A 20,830-nucleotide genomic window follows, 5' to 3' on the forward strand; every position below is an offset into this window, starting at 1 on the left:
TTATAACCATTTTAAGTGTATAATCCAGTGGCATTAATTTACCTTCATGTTGTTATCCTACCAGTCATCGCCATAACTCTTTTCCTCTTGTGAAACTGAAACAATACTCATTAAACAATATCTCTCAATTCCCCTCTCTTGCTAGCTCCTAGCAACCACCAATACATTTTCTGTCTTTATGATTTTGACTTCTCTAAGTGCTTCATGTAAGTGTAACCATTATAGCATTTTTCTGTTTATGACTGTCTTATTTCACTTAGCATAGTCCTCAAGTTTCTTCCATGTTGTAGCATGTTATGGAATTTCCTTCTTTTTCAGGATGAATAATATTCCATTGTATGTATGTAACACATTTTTCTTATCCCTTCATCTGTTAATGGACACGTGGTTTCCTTCCACATTTTAGGTATTTTGAAAAACCTGCTTTCCTTCTGGGAATCTGAAATTTAGGTACATGCTAGACAGGGTATGACCAACCTCCACTGGAAACCTTGGGCATTGATCTCTGATAGACGATACTTCACTGTGTTGTTACAACTTGTTGCTGGAAGAGTTAAGTGTGTCCTCTGTGACTTCACTGGGAGAGGACCCTGGGAAGTTTTTCCTGTTTTTCTCTGGACTTTGACCTCATGTGCCTTTTCCCTTTACTGATTTTGTCTTGCATCCTTTCACTGGTAAAGCACAGCTATATGAGTATGGCTATATGATAAGTTCTCTGAGACTTCCTGCAAATCGCTGAACCTTGGGGTGGATAGCCAATACACCATGTTACACAAGCGGCCTATAAGAGTTTCAAACCTTCAGTAATTCTGTTATTTTCAGTGGTATGACAACCAGCGCTTTGGAAGCTGACAATTGTTTATACCTACAAAGTAGGTGTGTGCTTAGTCACTCAGTCATGTCCAACTCTTTGCGACCCCGTGGTGTGTAGCCTGTCAGGCTGCTCTGTCCATGGGGTTCTCCAGGCAAGAATACTGGAGTGGATTGCCATGCCCTCTTCCAGGGGATCTTCCCAACTCAAGGATCAAACCCAGGTCTCCCGCATTGCACATGGATTCTTTACCAGCTGAGCTACCAGGGAAGCCCAGAGGGGAGTATAGTATGCAGGATTTCCCAGAATATTTTGACCAGGGAACACTATCTAGTAAAGCATGTTTATGGGATTTGGTTTCCAAAGAACACACTCTGAACAATGCTAGATTAGTCAGTAAGCTCAGGGACTCTCCTCTGATGCTGTGTTCATGCCCTGGGATTTCCACAGCCGTGTCCCAAGGTGCCCCCGCCTGGGCAGGAGGGTAACACTTGTGCTTGGGCAGCCAAGTGCTGGGTGGGAAGGATCGGTGCCCAGGAGAGGTACAGGCAGAGGTCCAGGAGTTCAGAAGGGAGGGAGAGCGGGAGAGCTGTAGGGGTCTGAGCTGGTGTCACAGGGGAGGCCTGAGAGCGGGAGCCTGCTGATGAGGAACGGTGGCGATGGAGCGGGGGGGCATCAGCAAAGACAGAGACGGGAAAGCACAAGTGATGTGCCAGAGCCAGCAGCTCACCTGGAGGCAGATTATACTATACTAAAGGGATAAATGTGTATAACTGAAATCTAGAAAATGGTTAAGTATGTTTTGCCCTTCCTTTCCAATTGCAGATATGTGTTAGGAATTGGGATTCTTGGTGCTATCAACACCAGAAGACAGAATGATTTTATTATTGTACAAACTAATCCTCATTTTAAACGAAGAGCAATGAGTCTGATATATCTTCATTACTGATTGATCATAAGTTGTTTCTTTACCCTTGGTGGAAAACGTCCAGGTATGTATTTGTATAAATCAATTCATTATTAATTTTATATCTTATTGTTTATTTCTTAATTTTTAATAATGTTGATTTTCATTTTATTATCATAGTTACATTCTATTACTGGCAAGAGATCATGGTTTTCCATTCCACGGAGTCAATGCAAGTTTCTCTTCAAAACAAATGTGTTTAAGTTTTATTTTATTTATTTATTTATTTTTATGGTAAAGTTTGTTATATTGTGTTCTCAAAAGGTTGATAATATGTTCTGGTTTCTTTCTTTTAATTTTCTGAATGAGTAGTTTCCAATCAATGTTTCCTCGATTAGAGACAACAATCTGAAGGATCTTAATTCCAGCCAGTAGTCATAAGACAGGTTGGATCAGATCAGTAAAATCACATTTGGCTCCACTGAATTGCAACGACTTCCTAAAACTGAGATCAAAGTGAAGCACATCTGGGCGCAGAAACGATGCACCCGCAAGTCGCCGCTGCCACCGCTCAGGGACTTGAGGACCTAAGGTCCTCTGGAGAAGGAGCAGGGGGGTAGGTGGGGGTGGGACAGGGCAGGGAAAGAAGGAGGAGAAGGAGAAAGAAAAAGAAGCGGAGGGGAAGAAAAGAAAGAGAGGAGGCGGAGGAGGATGCTGTCGCCGCGGCTGCCAAGAGCCCGCGCAGCTGGAGCTCCCAGCCCAGTCTGTGTTTAAGTTTTAAAAGTGACCTCACAAAATCATAAAAAGAAAGAAGTAAAGGGGGGATCGATGGAAAAATTGCAGTAAGTAAATATGGGTGATGATATGTAGGATTTCATCACATTGTTCTTGTTTTGTGTAGGCATACTTGGAATTTTGAATAATAGAAAAGTTAGTTGAGAGTCTCATTTCTGGCAGCATGTCAGACTTTTGCTCACTAAACAATTAGCTATTCCATGAAATAACTATTTTAATGCACTACTTTCATAAGAGTTAAAGGAAAATCCCCAAGCATTTACACATATGTATATACATGCACATAAATAATATCATTGGGTAAAACCAAAACAGGGAACTGGGTAAAACAGTCCTGGGCAAATAGTTTAACAAAAGTTAGAGAAGCTCTGAGGGGAAGCGCCACTGTAAGCTCTGTGTTGGTGAATCTACGCTCTGAACCAGCTGTAGGATAGGGCAGCTGATTCTGAGATTCCTGTATTAAGATGGAGACTCCTAAAAGGATATCAAAGTGATCCCTTATCAGCAGTGACTCTGGAAGATTCTCTTGCTTCTGGAAGATGCAAAAGCAATGCATCTCTGAAGTATCCTCCGTATCTTGGTGTCAAAAATGGCCATGTACTTTTGATAAAAGAGCCAGAACTTCAGTGGCAGTCCAGTTGTTAAGACTCCATGCTTCCAATGCAGGGGGCATAGTTCCATTCCTGGTTGGGGAACTAAAATCCCACATGCGCTGCAGCACAGCCAAAAAAGTATTTTAAAAGAGAGTCAAGTAGAATATTTTAGAAAAGATAACATATTTAGATGCTGAGAATTTACACAGATGAGGATGAAACTAATATGAGCTCACAAAAATTATCAACACACAAACAAACCACCATGAGTGAGAATCAACAGAAACAGCAACATTTAGATCCTGAGGAATTTCAGACATTAGAATTATCAATAAAAACTATTTAAATAACTGCAACTATGTATTAAAGGTTTAAAGCATTCATGGACTTCCCTGGTGGCTCAGACAATAAAGAATCCACCTACAATGCGGGAGACCTGGGTTCGATCCCTGGGTTGGGAAGATCCCCTGGAGAAAGAAATGGCAACCCACTACAGTAATTTTGCCTGGATAATCCCCATGTACAGAGAAGCCTGTTGGACTACAGTCCACTGGGTCTCAAAGAGTCAGACATGACTGAACGGCTAAGCACAGGCACCCCGGTGTACCGTGACAGCACAGATTAGCTTCCACTAGCAAGTTATTAAATCATTTGCCTTCCTGGATTAAAAAAAAAAGCATTAATAGGCTATCCAGAATGATTTTTTAAAGAGTCAAATGGAAGTTTTAGGAAATAAATACGCAATTGTTGAATTAAAGACTGGGGGAATATGTTAAACAGCAGACTAGGAGCTACTTGTTCAATAGGGTGGTGTATATACATACATAAACATATGTATAGGGTGGTGTATATATATATAAAATAAGCTTTAAAAGCTGATAAGAAAAAATAAAATGAGCTAAAAGCAACAACCAAAATAAAATTAAATGAATGTATAACTTTGAACTAGCAAGAAAAAGTAGCTAGTGAAAGAACAGAAAGAAGATATAAAAGAGTCATGGAGGTAATTAAAATGAAAAAAGATGACTGAAGTGCCTACATATAAAAAAAATGCATTTAATATAAATGAGTTAGAAGCCCTTCTGAAATGGAAGAGTAAGAATCTCTGAAAATCCACTTCATAAAAGCATGAGAACACTGGCAGAAATTGTCAAAATCAACTTCTTTCAGTGTTCTGTAAATTAACCAAAGAAAGGTTTTTTGATAACCAGAGAAGTGTCTATTTAATAAGAACTGCTGAATCTTGGTAAGAACAGTGAGCTTTGTGGTGTTTTAATTTGCTCTAGTCCTATTCCCCTCTCCCAGCTCCAAGGCAGCCTTGAAAAATTTAGCTTTGCAACTATGGTTGTTGTGAAAATTAAGAATTTAGTAACCACTGGAAGGGGAAGAATAGGTTTGGAGCCCTTCAGAAAGTCCCAGTTCCAGAGAACTGTCATTATGTGACTAGTCTGACAGCTCCTTTGGAAAGCTCCATTCTCAGGTCTTGGTTTTATTGGACCTGACTCAGAGCTCACTCTACAAAAACAGTGCATTTGCCAAAATAATGAGTGGCCATTCTGTAACATTGCATCATCCTGAGATAACAATGCAAGAGCCAGCAGCTTTCTCCCTGGGATGGGAGTCACTCAGGGGTGTTGGAGACACTTTCAGAGCATGGCTTAGTTGTGTGGTTGCCAGCTTTCCTCTTTGTGGAAAATCAGTGGACTCTGTCAGCAGAAGAAGGGGTTGATTGAGGATGAGATGGTTGGATGGATCACCAACTCTATGGACATGAATTTGAGCAAGTTTCCAGAGTTGGTGATGGTCAGGGAAGCCTGGAGTGCTGCAGTCCATGGGGTCAGAAAGAGTCGGACACGACTGAGCGACTGAACTGAACGGGCCCTGTTGGGATCATGTGCAGCATCTAACAAGGCTCATACTTTTCAGACTGTCCCTCCACCCCAAACCCTGTCCATCAAAGCAAGGCTTTCTCCTCAGTTTCCCTTCTTCCCTCATTCTTCCTCCATTCTATCTAGGTGAAGGTGGGGGGGTTCTGTCTGTCACTGGTTCACTCCCCCCTCAGAGCAGTGTGTACGTCCATTGCTCAGTTGTGTTTGACTCTTTGCAACCCCATGGACTGTAGCCCACCAGTCTCCTCTCTCCGTGGGATTTCCCAGGCAAGAATACTGGAGTGGGTTGCCATTTCCTTCTCCAGGGGATCTTCTCGACCCAGTGATGAAACCCTAGGCTCTTGAGTCTCCTGCACTGGCAGGCAGGTCCTTTACCACTAGCTCCACATAGGGAGGAGCAGAGGTCTAAATAGTATCAGCTGGGCTCACCTTCCTTAGCATATGTATTTGGACCAATGAGCTAAGGAAATATGAACATTTTGAGCTCAGAGTTTTTCAACCTAGACACCACTGACATTTTGATAATCCTTTGTTTTGAGGGGCTACCCTGCACACTGTAGGATGTTTAGAAGCACACTGGCCAGTAATACCCCACAAGTGGGGACAATCAAAAATGTCTTCACGGGACCTCCCTGGTAGTCCAGTGGCTAAGACTCTGCACTGCTACTGCAGGGGGCATGGGCTCCATCCCTGCTCAGGGAACTAAGATCTCACATGTTGTGAGGTGTGGCCAAAAAATAAAAATAAAGTAACAATAAAAATAATAAAATAACTTTTAAAAAAAAGGAAAAAAAAACTTCATAAGTCAGACAGAGAAAGACAAATGTCGTAGGACATCACTCACACAGAATCTTTAAAAAAATGATATAAATGAAGTTATTCACAAAACAGAAGCAGACTCACAGATTTCGAAAACAAATTTGTGGTCACCAAAGGGGAGTGTGGTGAGGGGGGTAAATTAGGAGCTCAGGATTAACATACACACACTCCTATATGTAAAATAGGTAACCAACAAGGGCCTCCTGTACAGCACAAGGAACTCTACTCAATATTCTGTAATAATATATATATGGGAAAAGAATCTGAAAAAGAATGAGTATATGTATAACTGAATAACTTTGCTGTACCCCTGAAACAAACACAACATTGTAAATCAACCATACCCCAATAAAATTATTTTTTAAATGTCCTCAGACGTAGCCAAATATCCCCTAGGAGCAAAATAGTCCCCAGTTGAGAATTACTGTTTTAGTTAAACCAGTACAGTTACATTTGATGCTTGTTTCATTTTTAGCCAAAACTTACATATCATTATAATTAATATGTCACTGCAACTTTTATTTCTATTTCCAAGAGAAGAAATATATAGTCTATGTATTATCACCTCTTTCCAACACAGCTGTGGGGTTGTTGTTGCCATCTGACTGGTGAGTGGTCTGGTTCCAAAACTCCATCCTGAGGGCTGCTTTCTGGGACCACTCTTGGTACCGATAGGCCTCAGTGTGGGTTCCTTTTCTCATGGGAGTACTTTGTTGGCAGATGTGAGTCCAAGGACCAGGAGTGAAGGACGAGAGTTGTAGAACAGGGTGGGAAGGAGAGCTATTGCATTATCAAACTGGCCACTGCCAAAGGCATTTGGTTGTTTGATTCAAGCCAGTTTGAAAGCCGTGTGAAATACCTGAGGAGAGTCCATCTGTGAGGAAAAAGAGAAACATGTAGTCAGTTACTGACTCCATTGGTCTAAGATTTGTCCTATGAGGCATAGACTGCTCCCCACTTATGCATTTCTGGGCTGCACTATCCCAGTGCTGAACCATTTCCGCAGTCCCATGACCCCATGACACAAGCCTTGATGCTGGAAGTGAGAAGCCTGTGATATGGACTTGAGGTGATGCCCACTTAGGTTATACCTGCTGAAGCTGGAATAAGGTCTGTGGTGGTGAAATTAGCAGCAGGTGCAGCCAAGAGGGTCGGACATGGGGCATAAGAGGTGTTTGAAACACTTGTACATATGAATTTGTGTGCTGTAATGCATTGCTGGTACCTATTCAACCTATTCAAAGTAACCTACACATACATACAAAACCTCAGTTTTCTCTTTAGAAAATGAGGATAGTCTCCTTGAGCTTGCTGGATTGTTCAGAGAATTAAAGAGCTGCATGTATAAAGCCTGATCACAAGGTTAGCCCAGTAAATGTGTGTGTGTGTGTGTATAATTATTTCATTAGTCAGGATCTTCCTGACCCAGGGATCGAATCTGTGTCTCTTATGTCTCCTGCATTGGCAGGCGGGTTCTTTACTACGAGTGACACCTGAGAAGCCCATCAGTCAGATGTAAGTCATTCTAATGGATTGTGAAGGCCCAGGGTAGTGAGGCCAAAGTCACAGCTTCCACCTTGTGTGGGCAGTGATGTTGGCTTATGTTGCTAAGACAGTCAGAACGCGATCACTCTACAATTAACCTTTGGTGAGCAGATATCGTGTCCCTGGTTTTGGGCTGCCCCGAGGACCCAGAGACCAGAATCATTCTTGATCCTTCCGTGCAAATCACTCACAGGCCCGAAAAGATGGGCAAATAAAAGCAACTGCTGCAGTTTAGGCAAATACAGGGCACCATGAAAGCAAAAGAAATCCTGGGAGGCTAAGGAGGGCTTTCCCTAGGAGAAACAAACTGTACCCACATCTGAGGGACGTGTAGGTGTTAACCAGGCAAACACAGGCAGCAGGGGCAAAATGTTTCTCACCAGGTCACTGAGTGCAACTTCATCGCTTCCTGGGCTCCTGTGGTAGTCAAGGCATTGATCAGATGCTGTGCGGGGGACGCATCGGCAACAGAGGCCAATCCCTACCCACCTCTCACTGCCCAGAAACCATAAGGCAAACAGTTGCAGGAGTGAAGAAACAAATTACACACATGCGGAGGTGTCTCTTGAACAGACATCCTCCTGACCCAGACCATGGGCATTCAATCACTCAAAAAGTAATTGACTTGCATCTCCCTCCCTGGTTAATTACACTTTTAAAATAAGTAAATAAATAATTTTTTTAAGAACGGCCAAGAATGGGAGGATTGATGGTATTTTTTCCTTTTTACAATCGTCTTTCCTTAAGCTGTTCTATATTTCAATAAGAAAAGAGATATAACCAAATACAAAGTAAACCCCACTCTAGAGAATTCTCTGCTCCCCCTACCCCTGACCCCGGGAGCGAGGTGAGTCAAAGCAGACCCTCTCAGCATCCCCATCGCTCCGCCCTGGGCCACCTGCCTCTTTAAGAAACCGGTCTTCGCCGTTAGGTGGGTGGCGGAGGGAGCGAGCTGAGGATGGTGCTGCTTGTTAAGGTCTCGGGAAGTGATGTCTCCGGGAGCTGCTGTCTCTTTAAGGGGGCGGAGCTCTGCCCGGAGGAGGTGGAGAGGTTTTGCCCCCCGGATCTCCGGTTTCCGGCCACTCGGTGGGACCAGAACTTGCGCCTAGAATCTGAGGCCCCAGGCTTACCCAGACAGGTTGGACTCCGAGCGCCCCCGAGGTGAGGCAGCGGGGTCTGCGGGGCCGTCCCGGGACTGAAAAACCCTGGGATCTATTCACCTGGGTCGCTGCGGCCCAGCTCCTCCTCCTAAAACACTGCCCGTGCGTCTTGGGCAGCTCTTTCCCAGACCATCCTGGGTTCAGGGGGCCCCAGGCTGCAGGGTTCCCATCACTCCAATGCCTACTAATTGCTTCGCCGTGCACTAAGCGCCTCACGCTCTCTTGTCTCAGTTAATGGCATCCAACATGGTGTGAGGAGGTACAATTCTAAACCCATTTTACAGATGAGGAAACTAAGGTCCTGAGGAGCCCATAGTCAAAATAGCCAGAAGCAGCAGAATCGGGACTCAAACCCAAGGCTGTCCAACCCCAGAGCCTGTGCCCTTAACCACTGGCTAGGCTCTTCACTGCCCTCATACCCATCTCTATCAAATCCCTGCCTCCCCTTTCTCATCCTTCCATCTCCAGGCTGCACTCGGCCCTTAAACACCCGCGTTGTAAGTAAGATTGGATGGAATCAATGGACCCCTGTTCACCACCACCCCGGACCCCCCACCGTAGTTTCTTTATAACATTTTTGATAGTATCTGATGCTAAATGGTTATCTTTTTATAAACCTATCAAATTCCACTAAAAAAGGACACAAGGGAAAGCAGCACCATTTCTAACCCTAAAATAAGATTTGTTTGCAGATATTTTATTATGGTATCCTATGAAGTGTGTTTATTTTTTTCCTTTTAGACCTCTGCAAATTATCTTCCTAATAATTGGGAGACGACCCACTGACTGAATGGCAACGGTAGATGACTTGCAGTTTGAAGGTACATCATTTGAGTGTCCACCTTTTATGGTTAGCCTTTCTGTAGTAAGAGCAATGGATTTTGGTTGGTATACTGGCACATGTATTAAAGAAGATTATTTCAGACATTTTCATAAAAGAATGCCACAACAGGTTATTCCATTTGTCCGTATTAACGGTTCTTTTTTGCCAAATAGCCCTTTAGATTGGGAACATCATAAATTTAGTGCAGATTACAGAAATTGTTTATAGAGTTCCTGCCTTAGTTAAACAGGCATTTATTGAGCACCTATTTGTGCTTAGAACTCTACTAGATACAGAAGATCAAAAGATAAAGGGGATTTTTTTTTTACACTGCTGAGTAGATGAAAGTGTAAAAAGATTATTGATGAAACGTAATCAGGTCATTCCTTCATTAAATCAATAAGTCTTTCATGAGTGTGACCATTGTTCTCATTATCAGGGTGGAGGAGTGAATAGTCAGTGTCTTCCTTTATGAAGCCCTCAGTCTAGTGAGGGAGACATTCTTTTGTTAAATGATCTTTTAAATACATATCTACAAACTATTAAAGTACTGAAAGGAAAGTTCATGACTCAACCCAGAGCCTGACATGAGCTAGGGGTTGATGAATGCTCATTTTGTCTTGTAATCACTTGTGTGCACGCATTTGTGTGTGCACTCAGTTGAGTCCGACACTGTGTCCCCATGGACTATAGCCCTACAGGCTCCTCTGTCCATGGAATTCTCCAGGCAAGAATACTGGAGTGGTTTGCTATTCCCTTCTCCAGGGGATCTTCCTGACACAGGGATCGAACTTGAATCTACCACATTGCAGGTAGATTCTGAGCTTCTGGGGAAGCCCATAGTATTTCCTAAATAGCAGATACTGTTCTAAGTGCTTTACAAATAAATCCTTTCATTCTTATGTCAGCTTTATGAAGTAGTTATTTTACTCTCCCTATTTTACCAATGGGGAAATTAAGGTACAGAAAAATTAGGTCATTTGCCTAAAGGTTATAGTAAGTGGTAAAGAAGAGTTTGAACCCAGGCATCACAACCTATGCTATCTTACTCCTACCTAAGGAAAGCAAAATCTACTTTACCAGCCAATGCTGTCAACTCCGTCTTCAAAATACATCCAGCACCTGACCAGTGCTTACCACCTCTGCCATTCTCCTGCCATGCTCAAGGTCCTCATCACCTCATGTCTGGATTATAGCCCTTTGCTTCCTTCAGATCTTCCCGCATCTTCCCTTACCTTTCTGCAATATTTGTTTTGCATCCAGAGTAGTCCTTTAAAACCAAGTCAGATCATGCCATTCCCCCAAAACCTTCCAGTGGCTCCATCTCACTGGGAGTGGAAGGCAGAGCCCTTTCTGTGTTTAGCAGGCCTCATGATCCAGGCCTTCTCTGCCTCTGATTTCATTTTGCAGTACTCTAGCCCTTTCTTTCTGCCTCCCCCACATGAGCCTCATCACTGTCCCTCCTAGACAGCAGGTACCCTTAGGGCTTTTGTGCCATCTTCCTGCTTAGGACATTCTTACCGCAGATGGCCATATGACTCGTTCCCTTGCTCTGCTCAAATCTCACGTCATTCCAGAGGCCTTCCTTGGTCATCCTATCTGGGAGTACAGGGCATGAAAGTTCCAGTGTAAAGAACAGCATGTGCATAGTACTTGAGAAGAGTGGGAGTTTGTTTCATTTTTTTCCCCAAGGAATTAACAGAAGGCCAATGTACCAGAGCACAGATAGTGGGGGAGGCTGTCATAAGATCAGATTTGAAGGGAGGGAGCAGCTAAGTCACACAGGACTTAATAAACCATGTTAGACTTTGGTGTTTAGAGGAGAACACAGGATGCTGTGGGGGTCATGGAAAGCTTCTCCGAGGAAGAATGGTGTTAAATGAAAAAGTGGAGGTCAGGGTCCTGCAGATGAGAGACATTGTGTCAGGAAAGGAGCAGAGGCAAAACATAGCAAAAAATGTAGAAGTTGGTAATGTTGGTGGCGGAAATAAGAAACACACCCATCTTGCCCTCAAGGAGCTGAAATGGACAAGAATAACTACTACAGAGCAGAATGTGTGAACAGTCATCATGGGTGAGGTACACATATCCTACATTCAAATCAAGCTAGGCCGTCTGCTATTCCTCACACACGGGACACATTTTTCATCTCTGGGTCTTGCTCATCCTATACCCCTTGGCATCAGATGCTGTCCCCACTGCTTCTGGCCATCTTTCTCATAGGGCAGCTAGATGAGTTATCTCTCTCCCTTGAACCTCTTTGGACTTGGTACTCTAAAGTGACAGTTTCCGTTCCTCCTTCTGGCATGTCCTTCCCCTGGTAAACTACTGCTTTTTAAATATGAGACTTAAACATATCTTCCTTGGTCTGATTCTCTCAGGCAAAGCTATAACCATTTTTTAAAATGTCAGTGCCCTGCCCAGTCAATAAATGATAGCTGTGAAAATATTTATGATTATCTCATATCATCCTCAAAATCTCTGTGAGATAAGTATTATCTACATATTATAGTTGAAGAAACCCAGACTCAGAGATATGGAGTAATTTGCCCAAGGTCATGGAGTGCTAGTTTATCTCAAACAAAGGACGGTCTCACTCCAGAGCCTCATGCTGCCAAAACACTGGAGACCAAAACTCAAGTAATTGTTATATATCAGCCACCTCATTCATTTCAGTCACTGTATTTCTCTCCACAAAACTATATGCATAGCTGAAAGGCAGTAAGATTGGGCTCAGTTATACAAGAGCCCCATCCTACTGCCATGCTTATAGTGTTAGAGTGGTGCCCTGTTGATACCTTCCTTTTGTTGCTGTTGCTGTTTAGTTGCTAAGGTTTGTCTGACTCTTTTACAACCCCATGGACTGTAGCCTGCCAGTCTTCTCTGTCCAAGGGATTTCTCAGGCAAGAATACTGGGGTGGGTTGTCATTTCCTTCTCCAGGGGGTCTTCCTGACTTTTCCTTAGTCCTGTCAAATTCCACAGCTACCCTGAATTTTATCTGAGTGGCTAGATAAAGTTTGTTAGGATGCCCAGAGATAGGAAGTCATGATCATTGCTGGTGGACATGAATGGGCAAGGTTCTTTTGGAGAGCAGTTTAGCAATATGGCTCAAGAGCCTTAAAAATGATTTGTACCCGTTGACCTAGTGATCCTGCTGATAATGTTCATTGTTGTTCAGTCACTCAGTCATGTCTGACTCTTTGCGACCCCATGGACTGCAGCATGCCAGGCTTTCCTGTCCTTCATCATCTCCCGGAGCTTGCTCAAACTCATGTGCATTGAGTTGGTGATGCCATCCAACCATCTCATCCTCTGTTGTCCTCTTCTCCTCCTGCCTTCCATCTTTCCCAGCATCAGAGTCTTTTCTAATGAGTCAACCCTTCGCATCAGGTGGCCAAAGTATTGGATCTTCAGGTTTAGCCTTCTAATGAATATACAGGATTGATTTCCTTTAGGATTGACTGGTTTAATCTCTTTGCAGTCCAAGGAACTCTCAAGAGTCTTCTCCAACACCACAGTTCAAAAGCATCAAATCTGCGGCTTTCGAGCTTCTTTTTGGTCCAACTCTCACATCTATACGTGACTACTGGAAAAACCATAGCTTTGATTATAAGGACCTTTGTTGGCAAAGTAATGTCCCTGCATTTTAATATGCTGTGTAGGTTTGTCACAGCTTTTCTTCCAAGGAGCCCGCACCTCACCTTCCTGTGAACTGAGCGTCCTGATGGGAAGGGGCTGCGTGGGGTACCTGGCAATGGTCCTACCCATATAAAACTAACACTATTAACTTTTGGTATATTTCCTTTTCTCTGTATAGTAGATTCATACCAGTGATGATCATTCATTCAACAAATATTTACTATAAGCATACAATTGCCAAGTACTGACGTAGGATGTGATAGCATCCTGGGTGGCTCAGTGGTAAAAAACCTGGCTGCAATGCAGAAGACACAGGAGTCGCCATGAGTTTGATCCCTGGGTCAGGAAGATCCCCTGGAGGAAGTCATGGCAACCCATTCCAGTATTCTTGCCTTGGAGAACCCCGTGGACAGAGGAGCCTGGCAGGCTACAGTCCGTAGCATCGCACAGAGGCAGGCACAACTGAAGTGACTAAGCACGCACGCACGCAAGAGTGATTTTTATTCTGTCGTTTCTACTTTCATTTTTGTCTCCATGTTTCCTGTAGTGATCACATAGGACTTATTGGAAAAAAATAACTTCTATTAAATTTTTTTTGGAACTTGAATCAAAGAAGAGAGAGTTAGGTTGGTTACTTGCTATGGGCTAGGCACTCTGCTGAGGACTTTACTTATGGTAATACTCCTAACTTTTCCCAAATTCCATAAATATTATTCTCCCTATGGAAGAGAGGGGGACACTGAAGCTTATCAAGGTTAAGTTACTTACTCAGGCTTGAATACTTAGTAATTTAACCAGGACTACAATTCAGGTCTGACTTCAAATTCTGTTGGCTTTATAATCATTTTTCTGTGTCAGTTTGTTTTCTATGAGATTTTTTTTCAGAGCCTTTTGCCATTTCTCTCAAATAGGGCCTATAGCAAAGCTAAGGTTGTAACAGCTTGACTTGAAATTAATAGTAAGGTCTCTGATACCCTTGTGCTCTAATTGATTTCAGAATTTGGTGATACAACCACTTCTCTAGCAGCAAACCCAGATGCCACCACAATCAGCATTGAGGATCCTGCTGAAACCCCAAAGCATAGGCCAGGACCCCCAAGAGGCTTGGGGAGAGAAGAAGATGATGAGTTACTAGGAAACGATGACTCTGACAAAACTGAGGTTTGGACTTGTGTTTGAATTTTTTTTTCCTTTTAACTTTTAAAAACCTTGTCCATGCATTTATCGCAGTTTCCTGTGTGCCAGGAACTTTTTGGCCAGCCCAGTAGTATTTCTCGTAATATTTTATAAGTGGATCATGCTTGTGATTCACTAGAGGAGTGCTCGATTTATAGCGGTGTGTTCGCAGGCTTATGCAATAGTGGGGCGCCAGGTGTGCCTTGTGGAACTCCATGAAATATCCAAATAAGTACCAAAGTTTATGCCAAATTAAATACCACTATATACTAGATATTACCGCAAGAGCTCAGACTGAGGAGCCTGAGTTTGAGTCCCGGTCTCGCCAGTAGGAATAGCTCTGTGGTCTTGGGTAAGATATTTTAATTTCCCTAAGCCTGGATTTCCTTATCTGAAAGTAATATATTGATTCTTGTCATCATTATAATCACAATAGCTGACATTTATTCAGTGTTTACGGAGAAGGCGATGGCACCCCACTCCAGTACTCTTGCCTGGAGAATCCCAGGGATGGAGGAGCCTGGTGGGCTGCAGTCCATGGGGTCGCGAGGAGTCGGACATGACTGAGCAACTTCACTTTCACTTTTCACTTTCATGCATTGGAGAAGGAAATGGCAACGTACTCTGGTACTCTTGCCTGGAGAATCCCAGGGACGGGGGAGCCTGGTGGGCTGCAGTCCATGGGGTCTCGAGGAGTCGGACACGACTGAAGCGACTTAGCAGCAGCATTCAGTGTTTAATAGCTGCCAAATACCATGTAAAGTTCTTCCCTTGGATCCTCTCATGTAATCCTCAAAACAACCAATATGCAAAGAACTATTCTTATACTCATTGTATACTTGATCTTACCCAAAGGCCAAGAAGCAACCATATACTCATTTTATAAATGAGAAACCCGAGGCACAGAGTTTAAGTGACTTTGCCCCAGGACGTGCAACTGGCAGGTGCAGATGGAACTTTAAACTGAGGCAGTCTGAGCGCTTCTGTGCTAGAGTTGTTGTTTAGCTGCTAAGTCACGTCTAACTCTTTGCGACCCCATGGACTGTAGCCCGCCAGGCTCCTCCGTCTATGGGATTTCCCACGCAAGAGGACCAGAATGGGTTGCCCTTTCCTCCTCCAGGGGATCTTCCCAACCCAGGGATCAAATTTATATTTTCTGCATTGGCAGGTGGATTCCTTACCAACTGAGCTGCTGGGGAAGCCCGAATAATTAATCTAATCCTCCCTATAACCCTAAAAGGCAGATATGTTAGCTATACTTTTTAGATTAGGAAGACTGAGATGAGTCTAGTGATTTGATGAAGCTGCCCCCTAGTGGAGGGACCAAGATTTAAAACCTTTTGATAAGACTTCAAAACTGATGCTTATTTTATGTCAGGCTAAGAATTGAGAGTCCCTTGGACTGCAAGGAGATCCAACCAGTTCACCCTAAAGGAGATCAGTCCTGGGTGTTCATTGCAAGGACTGATGCTGAAGCTGAAGCTCCAGTACTTTGGCCATCTCATGCGAAGAGTTGACTCATTGGAAAAGACTATGATGCTGGGAGGGATTAGGGGCAGGAGGAGAAGGGGACAACAGAGGATGAGATGGCTGGATGGCATCACCGACTCGATGGACATGAGTTTGAGTAAACTCTGGGAGTTGGTGATGGACAGGGAGGCCTGGCATGCTGAGATTCATGGGTCTCAAAGAATCGGACACGACTGAGCGACTGAACTGAACTGAACTGAACTGAAGAATTGGGTGTGGCTATGGTAAAAGTGATGGATGAATGTAGAGGAGTTTGGTCTTTCCTATTTCTTGAGTTTCTCTTAGATCCTCTCTCTTTCTCTGTCTGGATAGCTAGAATAAGGAAATTACTTCTGGGTTCATTATGTTTTACTTTACCTCTGACAGCTACTTGCTGGACAGAAGAAAAGCTCCCCCTTCTGGACATTTGAATACTATCAGACGTTCTTTGATGTAGATACTTACCAGGTCTGTAAACCAGTTTCACCTTTCTTTTGATGTATAATGCAGACTTATTTCTTCTGCTGTTAAACAGTCAAGTAATGTGAAAGGTATTGCATACTGGATATGGTCTGCAAAAGTAAAGGGTTATTGGCACTTGAAAATACTAAATGAAATAATAAAAACATAATAAATAATAAAAGCTCTAATAACTGTTCCAATTTTGCAGTAGTTAAACTTTACTAAACTTTAAGGAAACAAATCATCTGTAGACTTACCACTATGCTGTTTTGCAGGTCTTTGACAGAATAAAGGGGTCTCTTCTGCCAATACCAGGAAAAAACTTTGTAAGGTTGTATATCCGCAGCAATCCAGATCTCTATGGTACGTGTAGCACTGTTTTGGTTCTTTTTCACGTACTGGCTAAACACAGATGGGGGTGTGGGTTGCCTCGAAAGCTGGCAAAGCACACTGTTGATGGGGCACGAGCGTTTTATTTGTCTCTTCTGAGCTTCAGTAGCAGCTCTTGCAAAGAATGTTGGAGAAAATGCAATTACATGTTTGATTAATGCCATGATGACAAGAATAGTGTGTCCTTTGAAAGTCTTCAAATGACATTACAAACTTGAGACAAATTAAGTCACTTCATATAGAGGAGATTATTGATTTTAATTTTAGAGGATTTGGTGGTTGGGGTGAGTGTGGAGGAGGCTCTCTTACATTTATTCATTGATGTGCTGAGTTCCAGCTCTGCCCCTCAGACAGGCTGGCTACCCCTTGGGAGTTTGTAAGGGGATGAGCCTGGGGATTGGTGTCATCCCAATCTCCCTGCTGTCTGAGGAGGGGTCAGAGGTCCATCCAGTGCTTCTGAGGGAAAGGGTTCCAACACTGGTGACCTCTGTATTTGAGGGGAGAAGAGAGTCAGAGACTCTGAGTGCTTCTGTGTGCAGATGCTCTATGCAAGACTTGGTGTACATGGGCACAGCTAATTCTTTCAACGATCTCTGAGGTAGGCGTTATTATCCCCATTTTTGTAATGAAGAACCTGATGCTCAGTGGGGTTCAGTAATTTATATGTTCAACCCTAAACAGTAAGTATTAGAACAATTATACATGTTGATTATAAGAGGAAAAGGAATTCATGAGAATCTGTTGTGTACCAATCAGTACATACACTCTAATCCTTTCAAGAGGGCAGTGTATTAAGTGCTATTATCTCTGTTTTCCATGTGAGAAAACTAAGGTTAGAAGTTGTCAAACTAAGAACTCCCATTAGCAACATTATGGATGAACTGGGAGGGTATTATACTTTAGTTCAAAAAGTCAGACAGAAAAATACATGCTGTATGATTTCACTTATATGTGGAATATAAGAACTGAAACTGGTGAATCTAACAGAAAAGAAATAAATTCACAGATATAGAGAACAAACTAATAGTTACCAGTGGGGAGAGAGAAGGGAGGAGGGGCAAGATAGGGGTAGAGGGTTAAGAGGTACAAACTGCTTACATATAAAATAAATAAGCTATAAAGATGCAGCACAGGGAATATAGCTAATATTTTATAATAACTAAAAATGGAATATAATTTTTAAAAATTATGACTCACTATGTACACTTGAAACTTATGTAATATTATATAATAAATCAACTATTTATTATAAACAGTTAAAGTAGAACTGGCACCTAGTTTGGGCTTCCTAAGTGGTGCCAATGCAGGAGACTTAAGAGCTGTGAGTTTGATCCCTGGGTCAGAAAGATCCCCTGGAGGAGGACTTGGTAACCCACTCCAGTATTCTTGCCTGGAGAATTCCATGGACAGAAGAGCCTGGTGGGCTACAGTCCATGAGGTCGCAAGGAGTCAGACACAACTGAATCGACTACATACACTCGCAGCACCTGGTTTAGTGTTAATATAAAGCCCCTACTTATTCTATTAAACTGGTGTTTTTAAGCTCCAGAAACTTTTCATCAAATGTTATGGATGTTAGGTTAAAGTGGAACTGCTCTAATGGAGGCTGAGGAAAGTCTCCTTTCTACTCACCTTTGATCCTAAAACATTCTTCTTTCCACAGCACTGTTAACCTCATGAATTCATGTTGTTGTTTTAGATGCTAAGTCTTGTCTGACTCCTTGCCACTCTACAGACTGTAGCCCAACAGGCTCTTCTCTCCACAGGATTCTCCAGGCAAGAATACTGGAGTGGGTTGTCATTTCCTCCTCCAGGGGATCTCCCGGACCCAGGAATCGAACCTGCGTCTCCTGCATTGTCAGGCAGGTTCTTTACCACCTGAGCCACTGGGAAAGCCCTCATGAGCGCATAGACATGCTTAAAAAAAGATTAAGTACAGGATTTCTCTGGCAGTCCAGTGGTTAAAACCCTGTACTCCCAATGCAGGCGACACAGGTTTGATCCCTGATCAGGGAAGACCCCACATGTCACATAGTGCAACCAAAAAAAAAAAAAAGTACAACTAGAAAAAAGAAAGTTTTTTAGTAGAGAGGGCTGACCTTGTGGGGTGGGTTGGAGGAAGGTGATCAGGAACAAGATAACAGAAGAGCCAGTCTGCAGGATCTGAGGGAAAGATGAATTAATTTGACTACATTTACACCAAAATTTAAAATTTCTACACCACAAAATAAACCATAAACAAGGTAAAATAAATAAATAAACCACAGACCAAGATAATATTTCAGAGCACATAACCCACAAAAGATAAAAATCAAGAATCCATGTAGAGTGCCTACTGATTATAAGACTAAAACCAATTATAAGTTCTAGCAAAAAATAAGCAATTCACAGAAAAGGAAACCCAAATGGCCAATAAATACATGAAAAAATACTTAGCTATATCTGTAATAGGGCTTCCCAGGTGGCACTAGTGGTAAAGAGCCTGTCTGCCAGTGCAGGAGACCTAAGAGATGTAGATTCAATCCCTGGGTTGTGAAGATCCCCTGCAGGAGGGCATGGCAACTTAAGTATTCTTGCCTGGAGAACCCCATGGACAGAGGAGCCTGGCAGGCAACAGTCCATGTGGTTGCAAATAATCAAACACCACTGACGTGACTTAGCACATGCCTGTAATCAGGGAAATAAAAACTAAAACAGGATATCATTTATGTGCATCAATTTAGCCATCGTACAACTTGGCTTGTCTTCATTCATTCATTCATTCAATTAACTCAACAAATACGAAGCACTTACTATTCTAGGCATTGGAGGTACAGCAGTAATAAAAACAGACAAAAATCCCTGCCCAGGGGCAGTTTATAATCTAAGTTTAACAATAGACAAAACAGGTAAAATACATAGTGTGCTAGTGATAAATGCTAAGGTAAAAATTTAAAACCGAGAAGAAAGATAGTAAATGTTTATGTAGGCGGGTGGATTTGAAATTTTTAAAAATGTTAAAAGGTGAATTCTGAGTAAACACCTGAAGGAATTGGGAGCAATACAAGTAAGTATCTCAGAGAAGAGCATTTGAAAAAGAGTTCTGGGACCTCTCTGATGGTCCAGTGGCTGAGACTTTGTGTTCCCAATGCAGGGGCCCCACTTTGGTCCCTGTTCAGTGAATTAGAGCCCACATCCGTAACTATGACCCAGCACAGCCAAATAAATAAATAATATGGAAAAGAGAGCTCAGCATGTACAAAGGCCTTAAGGCAAGAACTTGCCTCATGTGCTCAAAGAACAGTGAAGACACTAGTATGACTGGGCTGGAGTGAACAAGGGCATCTAGTAGATGAGGTCAGAGGGACTTTTGCTTGAATGAGATGCCATTGAAGGGTCTAAACAGAGAGGAGTGATAACTCTTAAGTCAGCTTTTCATAAACATTGGTATCAAGTGTTGCCAAGGATATGGAGCCATGGGACCTTGTGTAAAATGTGGGTGGGTATATAACTGGTACCACAAATTGGAGCAGTCTGAAGATGCTCCAGCCCTACACTTTAGCAGTTCTCCTCCTAGATAAATAAGAAGACATATAGAAGAGTATTATTCTTCATTGCCTCCACATTGCTTGTAATTAGCAAATATTTTGAAATGACCAAAGTAAATATGGTGTGTTCATATACAGATTTCTGTAGGTTTTAGAAATGGATTTGATCTATAAGCATCAACAAGGACACATCTCAGAACGTTAGTCAATGAAAAGAAGCGTGTTGGAGAAGGATATGAGTAGTATGACAGCATTAGAAAGATTTGAAAAATAAGCATGATGAGTGCATCAGTGTTTGTTTTATCATTCTTTGGGCTTTTCTGTCTGTTAGAAATATTTGATAATATAAAAATGCACAATAGCAAACTAAGTTAATGCTTCCTCCCGCCCCACCCCATAATTGGAGTAGGAATTTGGCAGGCATGAGGAAGAGAGAAGGCAGTGTGAAGTCTCGTGGCAGGCCTGGGAGGAGCAGGTGGTGTGTGTCTCTGGAGGCCACGCTTCCTGTGTGCCTGAGTGCAGCAGAGGCAGTGACCGTGGCTGTCACACATCACTGTGTCCCCAGCACCAGGGCCCAGAGGAACGGAGGTCGTTAGTAAATAACAGCCGACAGGAGAGTCTGCTTCCTAGTTACGAGTACTAGAATATTCTGACCGCTTGTGGTCGCCTGCCTCCGTGGTCTTAGCCCATCACTAACACATGGTTAGTTTTGTTCATTTGTTCAATAAAGCTTTGGGGGATTTTTAAATTATTGTTACACCAGTAACAATAAGGGTTTTTTTTT

The 20,830-nt window shown here is 42.7% G+C and overlaps 1 protein-coding gene and 1 long non-coding RNA gene across 5 annotated transcripts in view; one reads left to right on the plus strand and one right to left on the minus strand.

Moving 5' to 3' along the window:
- Nucleotides 1-1,884: 1,884 nt before the first annotated feature.
- On the minus strand, nt 1,885-8,303 carry LOC122436949. Its single transcript, XR_006268157.1, has 3 exons — nt 7,740-8,303; nt 6,380-6,688; nt 1,885-3,225 (listed from the first exon to the last, which is right to left on the minus strand). It is a non-coding gene; the product is annotated as an uncharacterized LOC122436949 (long non-coding RNA).
- Nucleotides 8,304-8,378: 75 nt separating this feature from the next.
- The window catches only part of YIPF1 (Yip1 domain family member 1), a 34,724-nt gene continuing 22,272 nt past the window's right edge, over nt 8,379-20,830 (plus strand). For 3 of the 4 annotated variants that reach the window (XM_043461264.1, XM_043461266.1, XM_043461265.1), the window contains exons 1-5: nt 8,379-8,520; nt 9,261-9,340; nt 13,980-14,143; nt 16,055-16,135; nt 16,405-16,492. In XM_043461264.1, the coding sequence (XP_043317199.1) occupies nt 9,310-9,340; nt 13,980-14,143; nt 16,055-16,135; nt 16,405-16,492 (364 nt within the window). In that variant the 5' untranslated portion in view covers nt 8,379-8,520; nt 9,261-9,309. The remainder of the gene's footprint in view (nt 8,521-9,260; nt 9,341-13,979; nt 14,144-16,054; nt 16,136-16,404; nt 16,493-20,830) is intronic. The other variant, XM_043461263.1, reaches the window with a different exon arrangement.

The sequence above is a fragment of the Cervus canadensis genome, chromosome 2 (genome assembly GCF_019320065.1).
Source record: "Cervus canadensis isolate Bull #8, Minnesota chromosome 2, ASM1932006v1, whole genome shotgun sequence".
Taxonomy (NCBI): Eukaryota; Metazoa; Chordata; class Mammalia; order Artiodactyla; family Cervidae; genus Cervus; species Cervus canadensis.